At 50.6% G+C, this 14,482-nt stretch overlaps 2 protein-coding genes across 11 annotated transcripts in view; both read right to left on the reverse strand.

Moving 5' to 3' along the window:
* LOC120755885 (cytochrome P450 26C1) lies at positions 1–8,008 on the reverse strand. Its single transcript, XM_040071485.1, has 6 exons — positions 7,817–8,008; positions 7,517–7,741; positions 7,112–7,387; positions 5,331–5,486; positions 1,383–1,889; positions 1–1,112 (listed from the first exon to the last, which is right to left on the reverse strand). Exons 1-6 carry the CDS (start codon positions 8,006–8,008, stop codon positions 750–752), a joined length of 1,719 nt encoding a protein of 572 aa, XP_039927419.1. The 3' UTR covers positions 1–749.
* Positions 8,009–8,725: 717 nt separating this feature from the next.
* The window catches only part of EXOC6 (exocyst complex component 6), an 89,433-nt gene continuing 83,676 nt past the window's right edge, over positions 8,726–14,482 (reverse strand). For 5 of the 10 annotated variants that reach the window (XM_040070594.2, XM_040070597.2, XM_040070593.2 and 2 more), the window contains 3 exons: positions 10,676–10,788; positions 10,324–10,335; positions 8,726–9,861 (listed from right to left, as the gene is read on the reverse strand). In XM_040070594.2, coding sequence (XP_039926528.1) covers positions 9,729–9,861; positions 10,324–10,335; positions 10,676–10,788 — 258 coding nt within the window. In that variant the 3' untranslated portion in view covers positions 8,726–9,728. Of the gene's footprint in view, positions 9,862–10,323; positions 10,336–10,671; positions 10,789–14,482 lie in introns of those variants that run through there. The other 5 variants (XM_040070599.2, XM_040070595.2, XM_040070602.2 and 2 more) reach the window with 2 other exon arrangements.

Here is a 14,482-nt window from a genome sequence, read left to right on the forward strand (position 1 = left end):
TCTAAACATTTGCTCTCCAAAGCCCCCTCCCCTGCTTCAGTCCAATCCCATGGGAAGGCTGTGGCTGGGGAGAGTATCCTGGGGGGACCTCAGAGGGGGCTTCATGGCAGTCCCCAAGCACCAGCACAGTGCTTAAGCACAACGTACACAGCTACTACTAGAGGGTGAATGAGAGATATCCTCTTTGTGCCACCTCTAAAGGGAAGTGCATGAATGAGGTTAAATATTTACAATTAAAGCGACTTTACACCCTATTATTCTAGCTAGAGTTGATGCCATGGATTGGGCAACTCTGCCTTGTGTTTTCCTGCAGAGCCCCACAACTTCCCTCTTTTTTCATCTAAAAAGCTACAGTATGCAGGATGTTTGTCCTGCCTCTCCTAAAACACACCTACAGGAGATAACTCTGGGAGTCTTAGCTGTGGGTCTGGGAATTTTGCTCCCCTTCCCTGGTAGCTGTGGGCCTGTATGGGGCAGGGGCTGACTGACTCCCCACGGCACATGCACCCTGCCAGCAGCTCCAGCAGGTTTTGCCCCAGTGCTCCGGAGTGGGACTCTGCAGAACACCCTACTGCAGCACCCTGCACACCCTACCAGCCTGTACACCACGAGGGGAAAAACAGAAAGACCTTCAGGGTTTTGTTGGGCAGTGTCCCAGCAGCACACCCAGCCTGGGGCAGCAGAGTCCTGCTCCCGGCAGCTGCGGAGGGGCATCGGCTCCAGGGCTGGGGAAGCAGCGCGCCCCTGGCTCAGGCCTCGTGGCCTTGGCTGGGCTGCAGCGGGTGGAAGTAGAGCTGCAGCCCGTCATTGACAGGGTGCACGATGGGCACGGTCTGCATGGTGGGGTAGCCAGGGGTGGCCAGCTCCCAGCGGGCCGTGCTGACCAGCTCAATGGCCAGCAGCTTGAGGATGGCCTGCGCCAGCTCCTTCCCGATGCAGCTGCGTGCCCCTCCGCCGAAGGGGATGTAGTGGAACCGGCCCGCAGCCTCCGGCCGGCCGGCGCCGAAGCGGTCTGGGTCAAAGCTGCTGGGGGGGCTCTGGTAGACAGCAGCTGTCTCATGTGTGTCACGGATGCTGTACATGACGCTCCAGCCTTTGGGGATCTGGTAGCCCTGGGGAAGGGAGAGAAGAGGGAGGAGAGGACTGTTACATACCCGTGCCACTGGAGGGGGAGCAGAGGGTGCCTATGGACAGCCCCACTGCACTGTCACCTGCTCTACGTCTCCTTTTCTCCCCAGCCCAGCTGGGACCCACAGGGGTTGCAGGGTGACACTTCCCTCAAGCTACACTGCCAAGCACCACCACTGTGCTGGACACAGGGTGCTTGCACACAACGGCAGGCAGCAGCTCTTTAGTGGCCTGCTGGAGCGCCAGGCACTTACATCGAGCTCAAAGGTCTGCAGCGCCGTCCTGTAGCCTCCGGAGACTGGGGGCAGCACCCGCAGCACCTCCTTAACCACACAGTCCAGGTAGCGCAGGCGGCTCAGCTTCTCCAGGCTGATGTCTGAGATGCAGCGACAGCTTTGCCCCGATGGAGCCGGGAGCTGGGGGCCAGTGCAGGGGCTGCTCCGGGGGACAGTGGACTCCAGCAGGGCACCCGACTGGAGGGAATCTTCCTCCACCGGGGCCAGGGGCTGGCTCTGGTCCTTGTGAATGCCTTTGGCTGTGAAGTGGGAAAGTGATTTCTCTCTGTCCTGGCTCTGGATGGTCAGGGTGTCCAGGCAGGGTCCTGCAGGGCAGCACTCACTCTGCTGGTACAACTCATGGGACATCAACTCCTGCCTTATTTTTTCAATCACTGAGGGGTGCTTCAATAGCAGGAGGATCAGAGAGGTGCTAGCGCTAGCCGTGGTGAAAAAAGCAGCAAATATGAGCTCAATTGCTGATTCCTGGGAGAGGAATGAAAATGACAAGTTTGAATAACATTTCAAAGCGATTGTGTCTCAGACTGTTCTCACCTTTTGCAGGTTTTTCCCCTGTGCAGGGGGCCCTGGCCCCCACTCTGCTCTCCCCAGACCTGCACCCATCCTGGATTGGCAGGGATTAAAGCGTTTCTGTATGAACAGGAAGACATCCACTTGCTAAATGACTGATGCAGAACCACAGCTGGGATGAGTACACATTACCTCCAGTCCAGCTCTTCTAAGATTTCCTCACAAGATTTACCAATTTTAAGGCAGCACTTTAGCATGCATTATAGCACATTGAGTGAAGTCCATTTCAAGTATTATGCTTTTTATCTTCATCTGCCAATTCCCCTTTGCACCCAGCTCTTACTTTTCTGCCCAGGCAGTGGTTACGGGCAGTGGTTTATGCATAAATTCTAGATGTGCTGGCAGCTAAAATGGGTTGCATTTGATCCATCTCCAGTTATGATTGATCTTATCTGGGAAGAGACTCAAGGCAAGAGTCAAAAGCTTAAAGGCCTCTCTGCTAGAGCAGATCAGGCTGGGAAGTGCTGTAGCCAGCAAGGAGCACACAAAGGACTTGCTTGCTTTTCAAGCTGTACGGTCTGAAACACAGCAGAGTTCCCAATAGCTCCATGGCAGGTGTATCCATAACAAGATAGGAAGTTAACCAGACAGATGTATGGACCACAGCATGGTCAAATCTGTAATATGTACCTTGTCCAAGGTCAGGGGCCTCCTCACAGCCTCCCAGCCTTTGTGGGACTGTCTGTAGGTTCTATATGGAACAGCACATACCAGGCTGCTTGGTGTTTGCAGCACCCTCTGATCAACTTTTGCAAGTGATTTTCCAAAAGTTAAGGGTTGCCCCGAGCTGGTTCATGGCATGACACATCTCTGACAGCAAACGTAATGCTCAAACCTACAGCACCATCTGAAGGTGCCAGTGGCTCCATAGCACAGGGCTGGGGGTGCTGAGGCCAGAGACAAATGCCAAGGAGAAACAAGGAGTACCAGGAGCTGCCCCCCTGGGACCTGACTGGTATTACAGAGCACTAATTGCTCCAGCCCCGGGGCAAAGAGGAGCAAAATCCCCCAGGGACACAGAGCAGTTTCCTTTCACATGAGTGTGTCTGGACTTTGAATTGTTCTGACACAACCGGTTCTAGAGAGGTGAAGCCACAAACACAGAGAACACTTGAAGACTGAAGGTACTTGGATTCAAGTCTGATAAAGTTAAGGATAATGTAACGAAGATGACACTTTGCTGCCATCCCTAGTGCCATATATTGGCTGGACTGGATGCTTTGGCAAAGTGCAGCTCTCAAGGGCATCTTTCAGCTGAAATAAAACCCCTGGAACAACAGATCCCTGTCAACCCCTATCACACCTCCTGCAGGCATTAGCAGGAATTTTTACATTCACAAGGTAGATGAAAAGAAACCTCTCAGTTCCACCACATGCAGTTAAACCCCAAGACATTTCAATAGCATGCAAGGAATTTAGGGCAAACTCTTAGGTTTGAAATAACAGCCCTAAAGCTCTTTGCATCAACCTCTGACAGTGCTGCTGCAGAAGTTGTGTCACATCTGCTGTCACAACTTTCCCCTCCTGCTTCTACAAAGCTAACAGAACCAGTGACTGGAAGGCAGGATATTCCCAAGCTTCTTCACCAGTATTGTCCCTGTCCTGGGAGGCAGAACAGGCAGCATTACACCCAGCCAGCGACGGCGTTATTATGCAGGATGGGTTTTTTTAAATCTTCCCAAGGTTTAAAATATTTTAAAACAGTATTGCTGGCAAAGCAATATCTTTTTAATGACATTTCAAGGGCCCTGGTGAGCTTATGGCAGCAGTACAAGCCACAGCGTATTTAGGAAATTTTCTGGGAAAACTGTCTTTCCAGATCATTTGAAAAAAAAGCAGATTAGTGACTAGTTTGTGCCAGTGTCTGGAGGGTCTCTCAAAGACAGATATATCCACAACTCTGAGACAGCTTTGGACTTTTTATCCAATTATACGGTTTCATTAAATGAGACCTCTACTACTGTTTTATTAAGGTAGAAAATATTTCCACAATTGCAAGCATAGGCAGTTCAGTTTGCAAGTAATTTTGTTAAAAACAGACATTTTCTAACCATAAAGGTACAGAACAATACATGAATATATTTTAATTTGAATCAGCTGGCCCAAGGTCGCTGCCATGTCACTCAGTCCACATTACATTTAATATCTCCTTATTCCATTTGTGGTCAGAGCCAGGGACATGATGAGAGAATGTGAAATTATTCTTGCATAATATTAAAGTGACTATTAACAGAGATTAATTAATCTTAATCGCATATTGAATCTGCCAATTATTTTAAAAAGTTAAATTATAACTAAACATTGGTAGAATAAATAATATAATAAATAATTATTTAAAAATGTATTTAGGGATATATGCTGGTTCTAATTATATCTAATAGTTACTCAAATTTTTTCAAATATTTTAGATTTAGAAACTGCATTTTTACGAAATATTTATAAAACATTAGTCTTTTGATAGTTATCCTGAAATATTTAAATAAACAGTAAAACTACCTTTAAACTATATTCAAATACTTTAAAATCATATCCAGCTGCTGTACCCATGTAAAACTGCTTCAAAACTTGTCATATAAATGCAATGTCATCCATCATTCACTGATACTAAGTGACGTGAAACTATGAATGATGCAGTACTAATGGCAATTCTTTTTCCCAAGATCTTTGGCAAAATACTTGTCACATTCACTCGGTGGCTTTGGCTCAGCAATGACTACTGGGCTCATCCCCGTGTCACAGTCCTACATCATATTTCATCATAGCAATCCACCAGCTACATGATCTGATGAATGAGGAGGTGATACGGAATGACCTGGAATCTATCGCTCCATCCCTGGACCATTCTGATTTATCACCTCAGAAATTTCTGGACTCACAGCCGTGATGAGTCCAGTGATGTGATCTACACCCTGCCCTAGGCTGGGAGCAGGGCTGTATTTGAGAAGCACACAAATAGCTCTAAACATTTCCAAGAGAGTGTCCTGGAGGTTACTGAGTGCACAGAAGTGCAGAGCCTTAATGCAGCCTCCTAACCCCACCACATCCTACATCAGGCTGAAGGCTGGTGGCCGTGAAGAGGAAAGGTAGAAGGGGCGTTTATTCCCTTTTAAAAGGGTCCCTTCTAATGCAAAGGGACACAAGACTACAAGAGCAAGAGCGTGCTGAGTGCAGGCTCCCTCGTTCCTGCAGGAGCTGGTGTCCTCACCGCAGGTAAGAGGGGGCAGGAGCCAGCAGCTGGTGCTGGTCCCCACACAAGCCTCCTCCTGGCCCTCAGCCCACGTCTCTCAAGCAGCCACCGAGTCAGGAGCGGCGCTGCAAGGCAGAGGTTCTCCTTACCTTTAGCTCCTGCATGGTGAATTCTTTGCCGTGCTCCTTGGCACTGTTCATTATGAAATCCAGAGCATCACTGTGGTCTTCTGGGTTGTTTCTCTGCAGTTTTTCCTGTATAGCCTTCTCCATAAACTTATGTAGCATGTCCCGTGCTTTGATTCCCTGTGAGAGGCACACAGAGTTCAGGAGAACCTTAGGAACTGCCCCCCTCTCTAGAGAGACCAGGGAACCCAAGTGTAGCAATCCTTAAAACCAGGACCTGTAACAGCAAGAACTGTTTAATCTGCTGCCCAGCCCCAGAGCCTTGCGAGAGGCAGCAGTCTGGGGGGGAAAAGCTGCACATTCTGTTGCCTTGCTGTTGCAAATCAAATGCAACAAGTCCCAAGAAACTCTCTGGGAGGAAAAGACAGCAGTAAACCCATGCTACCAAGTTCAGAGGCATCTGCACTGAGCAAACCTACAGTTGTGTCAGGTCCAAAAGAAGCTTATCCCAAGGGACAAGAAAAGGTAACAATAAAACTGAGTCCAGACAGCGAGGCACAAATGCTTTTACAAGGGTATAGTGGATAAAGACACATTAATCACAGTCAGCTCATCTTCAGGTGTGTTGCACTCCAGGGCAGCAGAATATCCACGTAAGATCTCAGCAAGTCAAGTGATCAGCAATGCCTTTGCAAAGTGGGATGGATGAAGTCACAGTATACAACTCTCTACAAAAATATCTCCTGCAAAATCCAGAAGGGCCAGAAATTTGAAATTAAATAAGGTCATGGCCAGATGTTGGGAAGAAGATACAAAGGCTTAGATTTGAGGTGAGAAGGATTGGACAAAGTAAACAGAGCAGGGAGTGAGGAGAAATGGAACCTAAAGGCAAGTTGAAGATGTTGGTTTGGGACCAGACAGGCTCTGGCTGACATGAAAGAGGGATAGGGCAGGAGGGATGAAAGCTCATACTGGTAACAACCTGCAAAGGGAAACTGGACGGTGAAAACACAAACTTTGATGAAGAATAGCAGGAAGGCGGGGGGACAACTGGGACTGGCTGGGTAAGGTGATCCAACAGGGCAGAGCTCACAGTGGAAATAAGAGATGAGGGAAGACCTGGCTGAAGTGTACAGGAGACTGCAGCTGTGGTAAGGGTGGAGAAACCAAAGCCAGAGGAGGGAGGAATGTGAGAGGAAGAATGGTAGACAGGACCTACACCTAGAGCAGGAGTGTGGAGAAGCAGGCAAAGAGGAGCAGAATAGCAGGAAAGAAACTGTAGGTTGAAAGAGGCAGAGGAGACTGTCCCTCTCCCTGGGTTGTCTCTGGGCTGCTGGGCTACAAGGGACCGAGGACCATAAGAAGGTTTTGAGTTCTCAGCCTGCCTGAGTTGCAGAAGGGGTGCTAAGCTGAGGTGTGCTGTGTCCACCTGCCTTTGTGCTTATGCCCACAGACCCCTCTGCCGTGGGCTGACATGCGTTCAGATGGGATAAGATGCGGCAGGGTCAGACAGGATGGACTCACCAGAGGCAACATACGGGATGGGAAAAAGAGGAGCCCTGTGCTGTACAATGAACTGGATCCAGTGCCCAGAGGTGTTGGAAGCCAGCCAGGAGCAGGTGAGAAGTGCAGAGAGAAGGGGAAATGGCTGGGGTAGGTAAGACACCGAGCCCTCAGATCTAGAACGGGGGTGTTGCAGATGTCTTGGCCCATCAGATATGTCCCTTGTGGGCCTAGGGACAGGGGGTCTGTGCCGCCAGGGCCCAGGCCCACAAGGGCAGAGGAAGCAGCGCAGGCGGCAGTACCTTGCGCAGCCCACTGAAGGGTATGTTGAGGGGCAGGGAGAAGAGGTTCTCCACCAGTTGTTCAAAAGTTTTGGCCAGATCCTTGAATTGCTTTTCCTCCAGGCGGAGCCCCAGCAGAATCCGAGCTGCAATGCGGAAAGTTAAGGTTTTAGCGGAGGAATAAACTGCGATAGAGCCTGGCTCCATGCACCAGCCCCGCAGCTCCCAGCTCACAACCTTCTGGATCCGCGGCAGGTAGCTCTCCAGGGCGGCACGGCTGAAGACTCTGGCCAGGATCTAGGAGGAGAAGGGGGGAAGAGAGGCAGGTAGTTAAAGCAGGTGGTGCACACATGTCACCGATGCCCAGGCCTGGGCTGGAGGTGCCGCCTGGGCTGCGTGCCCCGTCGGGGTGGCTGTGGGGCTCACCTTGCGGCGCTGGCGGTGCAGGTCACCAGAGGAGCTGAGCAGAGTATGGGAGCCCAGGATGATGTGGGTGCTTTGGGGCCACTGAGAGCTGACCAGCGTGTGTTCACCCAGCAGGATCTTGCGGATATTCTCAGCGCCTGTCACCCGCACCACCGGCCGGCCCAGGAGGTGGGTCTTGAAGACGTTTCCGTACCTCTCCCTCCGAGAGCTGTGGAAGCGGTGGCCCTGGGGACGAGCTGCGGGTGAGCCCGTGGCTCCCACCAGCCCCTTCCCACCCCGCCCCGTCCCCCGGCGCCTTACCTGGAGCAGCCAGTGCAGAGTCTCCCCGAAGAAGGGCCAGCCCATGGAGCCCTTGGGCAGGGGCAGGGCGCTGGCGCGGTCCCGGCTGAGGCTCCAGCGCAGCGCCCACAGGTGCCGGCACAGGGCGACCAGCAGAGCCGGGGCCAGCAGCACCAGCGCCGCCGCCTCGGGCCAGGAGAGGCCGGCCGGCATCCTCCCGCGGCGGCGGGGACGGGGCGGGCGGCGGCTGTCGGGCACGGGGGGCCGGCGCCCCGCCACTCGGCTGCGGGCGCTGCGCGACGGGCCCTGCCGGCTGCTGCCCGCCCGGCCCCGCTCGCCTCCTGCTGCCGGTTCGCCCCTCGGCCACATTTATATAGATATTGGCCACTTACGCCCGATCCACCTTCGGAGATGACGTATCCGCTGCATATTTAAGCAGCGCGGCCAAGTGCGGTGATTGGCGCGGCAGGGCCGGGGACAGCGGCCGAGGGGCTCGGGGCGGCGGCGGGGCAGCCCCCCGGCCGGGGGCCCGGCGCCCCCTCCCGCCCCGCTCAGCCCCTCGGGGCGCCCCAGCCGGAGGCGGGACGGCCGCCCCTGGGAGCGGGGGACCCCGCTCTCCGCCCCGCCGGGAGCTCCCGGCGCCCCCTCGGGCCGGCCTGCCCAGGTAGCGAGTCCCGTCCCGGGCTCCCCCGGCCAGAGAGCAACCCAGCCCCGTTCCGCAGCCCCCACCGCCCCCGGCTTCCCGGCCTGCAGCGGCGGTCGGGGCCGGCCCGCAGCGCTGCCGGCCCGCAGCCCGCCGTCGGGGCCGCGCGGATCCCCGGCCGCCTTCCCCGGCGGTAAATTAATTAGCAATGAGTCGCGACCTGCACAGGTCCCGCGAAACCGGCTCCGATGTGCGTTCCGGTGTGTGAAATTAAACAGGAATAGGGGTGAGGTTTACATTACTGTATTTAGACCGTCAATAACTTAAAAATACAGCGAAAATGTACATTATTTTTACACGTTCCATTTGGTTTGAATTTGTTAGACATTCTCTTAAGTGTCTAAAACAGCCAGGGGGGGACGGTGCAAAGAGACCGACAGTCGGACAAAATGCTAATCGCTGGGATGGGGCTGGCAGGAGAAAGCGCAAACTAACAAACAGATGCGGCACGAAACCAACAGCGGCAAACCTATTCCTTACTGCAGCGTGGGATAAAGAACCCGAGATCTTACAAAAGTACAGTTAGAAATAGTAACCCTGAGGAACAAAACCAAAACGAAACAACATGTCACATTATAAAGAACTCAAATGGTTATTTACATTCACAACCTCAAGATTAAATCCTTTTGGAGAACAAAGCCTGCAAGTCCTAATGCTAAATTAGATATCAAGTCTAGTTCTCAGGTAGTTTTCAAAGGTACTAAATATCAGAAGACTTTTTCATACCTCCAGACTACAAAACCTGGTATACAAAATTATGTCCAATCACTTTAAGGCTAATATACATTTAATGCAGGAAAACAATAGGTGGCATCCGAAACACAAGTATCTCAATGCTTCAAAACATTAAATTAAGATTCAACCAGAAAACGGCAACTAAGGGATCATTTCTCAAATAATTCCTACTTGGAGCAAAATTCTGGACACCATATCTGCATATATTTAAATAACATATTTACAGTTTAGCTGTTCCATGTACAATACGATTGCGCTGGTTTTTATTGTACAACCTTATTTTTCACCATTTGTTTACAATATACAAAATAGTATCCGATCCATTAAAAATACATACAAAGAATTGTTTGTTGAAGACTACATGTACAATCCATCTACTGCATTTTTCTGTCTCTCCATCAAACAAAAGTCCTAACTGGTATCACCATTTGCTTAGTAGAAATAGTGGCTAAGAAACACCTCTTGTTGTGATGAGATACTGTCGATTTAAGAGGCCTATGTGTGTTGGGACATACCATTCACTAAACTCCTAAGCTGCTTTACTACAGTCTCTATTAGCTTCTGCTTGTCACGGTCATTCTTCCTGAACTGAGCAAAAATGTTGTTCTTTTTGCTGGAGTCTTTCATTCTAGAGAAATAAAAAAGCAAAGGACAAACACGTTAGAAACATAAACTGAAAAGGAAAAATCCAACTATTCAGATCAGTTTACTACTGTTCCTCTTTTGATCTTTCTGCTAATAAGAACTGAAAGACTACAAAACCTGTTCACTATGTGTTCTTAAACTACTGCAATGTAGAATTCGTTTTAACAAATACTACCTCACAAATAACCTGTAAGTATTAAGCAAATACCCCTTCAGCAGGACCCTGATCCTACCAATTGCCTTAGGAGAGAAGTGAGTCAGAAAACCCGTTAGTATCATCTCCTTCCATGGTAAATTCAGACTCGGCAAATGGGTAAGTTTCGTTCACCGTCAGTAACGGGCATCTATATGGCTGATTTCCCGTATCAACGGATATAAAAACGAAATTCGGGAAATTAAGTAAGTTACAGAAACAATATTTTGTAACAACACAGGCGATACGTACCCTCTGTGAACTCTGCAAAAGACATTTTCATCGCGGGCAGGAGAGGAGAGAAAACATTGTTAGAAAGCGTAATGAAACCGCAACTGTTTTGATGCGGTTTTTACAAGCAGGTTGGTACCGGACCGCCCTGCTCACCCTGCCCGCCCGCCAGGCCGGCCGAAACGCTCGCACGGGCTTCAGCACGGCCACAGCTCAGCCTCTCCTTTCCCTAGAGCAGCAATTCGGGCGGCCGCTGGTTGGGCAGTCGGCTGCTCCCGCGGCCCCGGCCCCGCCGCTCCCGGCAGGGCGGCCCCGGCTCCGGCGCCGCTTCGCATCCCCGCGCCGGCAGCTGCGGCCCCGGCCCCGCACTTACTTCTCCAGGAGCGTGAGGGCCGTGCTGGGGTTGACCCGCAGGTACTTGGAGGTGGCCTGCCCGTAGTCAGCCAGGTAGGTGGACCAGTCCCACACCATGAAGAGGTCCAGGAGCTGCAGGGAAGAGGCGGGTGAGGGAGTGCGGGGCGGCTCTGCGGAGAGAGGCCGGGCGCAGCCCCTCGGCGAGCCCCGCCAACACCCCCCCTTCACCTGCCCATTTCTTTCTTTAACGGCTCTCACCTCCCTCAGTGTGCAGGGAGGCGGCTGCGCAGGTTCGGCCCCAGGAGGGGATGCTAATGGCTTCACGCTTTAGTATTTGGGAACTTGTTTTACCGTGGGGAGCAAGACAGGGATGCTCCTGTCTGCTGCTTCTCACAGCAATTTAAACGAGAGGGTCAGGTAGTCTCAACGAAGCGAATTTAACACCTCCTGGCCGCACTCTCCATTGTGACCGATCCCTGAAATTCAGCACTAAGCCCTGGGCACACTTCTGGCCCAAACGAATCCAAACACTTAAGTGGAGGAACAAAAAGTCTCCAAGCACAGTCCTACGCTTGGCTGCAGTTTCAAATCAGGTCTTTGACTCATGATCTCAGAGCTGCTGTTCAAAAAAAAAAAAAAAAAAAAAAAACCAGCCCGCTTTTACAATCAGATGCAATGCCGAACCTCCAGCAGCCAGCACCATCGTAGCCCTCAAAGCCTAATTCCCCCTCCACCATCACGGGGTGCAGGCCAGGCACCGCTGGGCACCCTGCCCAGGCTGCCAGGGGCCAGGGCACAGGCAGCCCCGCTCGGGGATGCCTTTCCCACGGCTACCTGCGGGCCAGCGGGCCCCACTGCCATTGACGTCAATGGCGGGGCGCCCCAGCTTCCCCCTGCGTCTGGGGCCTGGCCTTGTCCTGCTGCTGAGGGCTAACGAGGGCTCGTTCTCAGGCTGTCCCGTTTAGCCAAACCTACTGTTAAAATAAGCGTTGGGAACCACTAACAACACTTTGCCCCAGCGTGCAGTGCCTGTGGCTGCTCCGCTGAGCCGGGTCCTCAGTGTAACCCAGAGCCCTGCTTCCCTGGAGACCCGCTGAATCAGTAACGTTGGAAAGGTGGGCTGGAACAGGATTTTGTGTAACAAAACCACTTAAAAAATGTAACGGACTACTGCAAGTCACACCATTTTGCTATTTCAAGTAAGAGCCCTGCTCACTTCAAACATTTGCTTCCGCTAAGCCAGACCAGAGCTGTTACAGCTGGGACACAACAGTAGCAGCCCCTGCTCCCACAAGCAGAGCTGCAGCAGGCGCTTGCTCCTCTGACTTCTCAGGCTACATTAAGAGGAGGGCTGCACCCCAGAGAACCTTGCCTTACTCAAACTTCTCAGCCTGATAAACTGTTAGAGGTGTCCAGTAATGCTCATGCCCAAAATCATAACACCAAACTATTTACAGAATAAAAGGATAGATCCAGTCTTCCCAGCTTCAAATTTCTATGCTTTTTTGCAAAATTTTCCACTTCCAAAGCACTCTCTTATGTTACTTTCAAATATAGTGTCTAATTTAAGTACATAATTTTCTAATTAATTACTCCTTCCTTATTTGTAGTATAGTCTTTTAGGACTAGGTAGCAACATTTCCTGGCATTATAATGGACCTCAGACACACCTACTGCTCTGTCATCCCAAAGACCTTCAGGGATTCTTACAAACCTCAGTGACACTTAGATTTTACATTTAACTATCTCATAGGGGTGAAAGGATCTAAAACCCAAGGAGGCTCCGCTGATTAGATTTCCATGATGACCACCAAGGTCAAATTCAAGCAGTTCTTTCCCACAAAGCCCTTTTTCAAGATGGATGCCACCAATTTTACTGAGTTGATGAGAATATGCCTTCAGTCACCAAGCAAACAGACTTGGGAAGGCTTGATAACTCAGAAATTGGCATCAGTTGTCAAACTCACAGCCTCAGTTGCTAGTGCATGTTGTTCACTCGTTATTACCTGTGTTACACAGTTTGTGGTGTCCTCACAGTCCTTACAGAGGTTATTTTAAAGCAAAACCAAAAGAGTGGAAAGATAGGACAGGCAGATGCACAAGACAAGCTGTGAGGATAAAGTTGACAGGAACCCAAACTATATAATTTGGTCATTAATAACTTACTGCTGCTTACAGTGCTATTTGTCATGGGCTCATGGGACATGGTCCTTAAGGATGGACCAAGGTTTCTGCAGTTGTATTCAGTGAGTCAGAGGTGAAAGATTTCATTTCTTATCCCTATTCTACCATTGAAATTGAGGATTCTGGGTAAATCCTAAACAACCTGCTAGTAATGTGCAGACCAAAGCCATTGATGACTGACACAATTACAGTGCTGACAAGTTCAAAGAAACTTCCCTGACAATACTGCATGAGTGAGTTTCATACATGCTTTCAATGGTTGACTCAACTGACTGTGCCACGGCTCTGGGAAATCTCAGTGACAGTGATGGCTGGAAGATTACACCTCATTTGTCACCTGGCCAAACACAGGTATGCTGTAGGGCTCTAAACAGACCATGAAGTCTGTTGTTTTTCAACACGAGGTAAAAAAAAAGTCACACAGAACATGAAGCATATTCTGTGCACTCTAAGGCAGTCCCGGCCCTAAAGAGTGAAGACCCAAAGAGATGACACTATTGTCAAGGGGACTGTACCCAGAGCTTCCTCCCTGCTCCATGCATGACCGAAGAGCTGCATGCAACCAACTTCATGCTAATAAATCTCTGAAGTTCAAGCAGCTGTCATCATATGTGGCAGGTAGCTCAAAGGCCCAGACACACAATCAAATGACACATGCCACTTAGTCACAGCCCCCTTCCCTCCTTTTGTGCATCTGTTCAGTGGCTGCAGTGTGACAATCATGTCCTGGCTCTGGATTAAATATGGCAGGGAGTTGCAGACACTGCTGGAGACCAGACTGCTGCTGTGCACGATTACACACTGAGCATTTTGTCCCATTCACAGCTGCAGTTCTGCACCGTGGCATACTGCTGTATGCAGTGGGCTTTGACAGCAAGTACTGCATGCTGTGGGGTCAAGAGCAAGAGCTGCAAGAGCTCCTGCAGCGAGAGCTGCCTGGTGTGCAGCTCTTGGGACCTGTGTCCTGGCCATTCCTATCACCTGCATCTGCCTTGGCACCCGGGCTCGGTGGATGCCCAGCCCATGCAAGGCGCCGTGTGACGGGAGCAGGTTGGCAAGCAGCCAGTGGCAGAGAGGACAGTCTAGCAGAAATGACTCACTGGCCCCAGGACCACCACATGGGTGGTGGGAAATAACTTCAATCCACTCATGCAAAGCTTCACTTGAGCACAACACCAAATTTACCTTCACTCCCGCAGCAACAAGGCAGAGGTGTTAACTCACCAATCTTTCAATTTTTGCAGCTCTGTTCCTTTCCGATTTTTGTCATCTTTTGCTACACAAATGTGTGCCCTATTTAAATTAATCATTTTAATTCCTCTCCCTGATACAGAAAAAGTGGGACTGTCTTTGCCACAGGCAGATGATGTACATGAAGCGCAGGACAGTTTGCTAGTTCCATAACAGTAGTTTTTACTGCAGCATCTAGGATCAAAAATTATTAAAGGCCAAGTTAAAGCAACTACTACTATTTTATCTATTAAAGCTTTCACCATTACTGAGACAATAACTGAAACTGAGATGTATTGTCTAATAAGGAATGCTCCACACTGGCATACACTGTCAAAAGATAAATATGGGCAAACAGTAGATCCTGGCAATAAGTATTTCCCAGCCTCAAAAATCAGTCAGAGCCTCAGAG

The sequence above is a fragment of the Hirundo rustica genome, chromosome 8 (genome assembly GCF_015227805.2).
Source record: "Hirundo rustica isolate bHirRus1 chromosome 8, bHirRus1.pri.v3, whole genome shotgun sequence".
Lineage (NCBI taxonomy): Eukaryota > Metazoa > Chordata > Aves > Passeriformes > Hirundinidae > Hirundo > Hirundo rustica.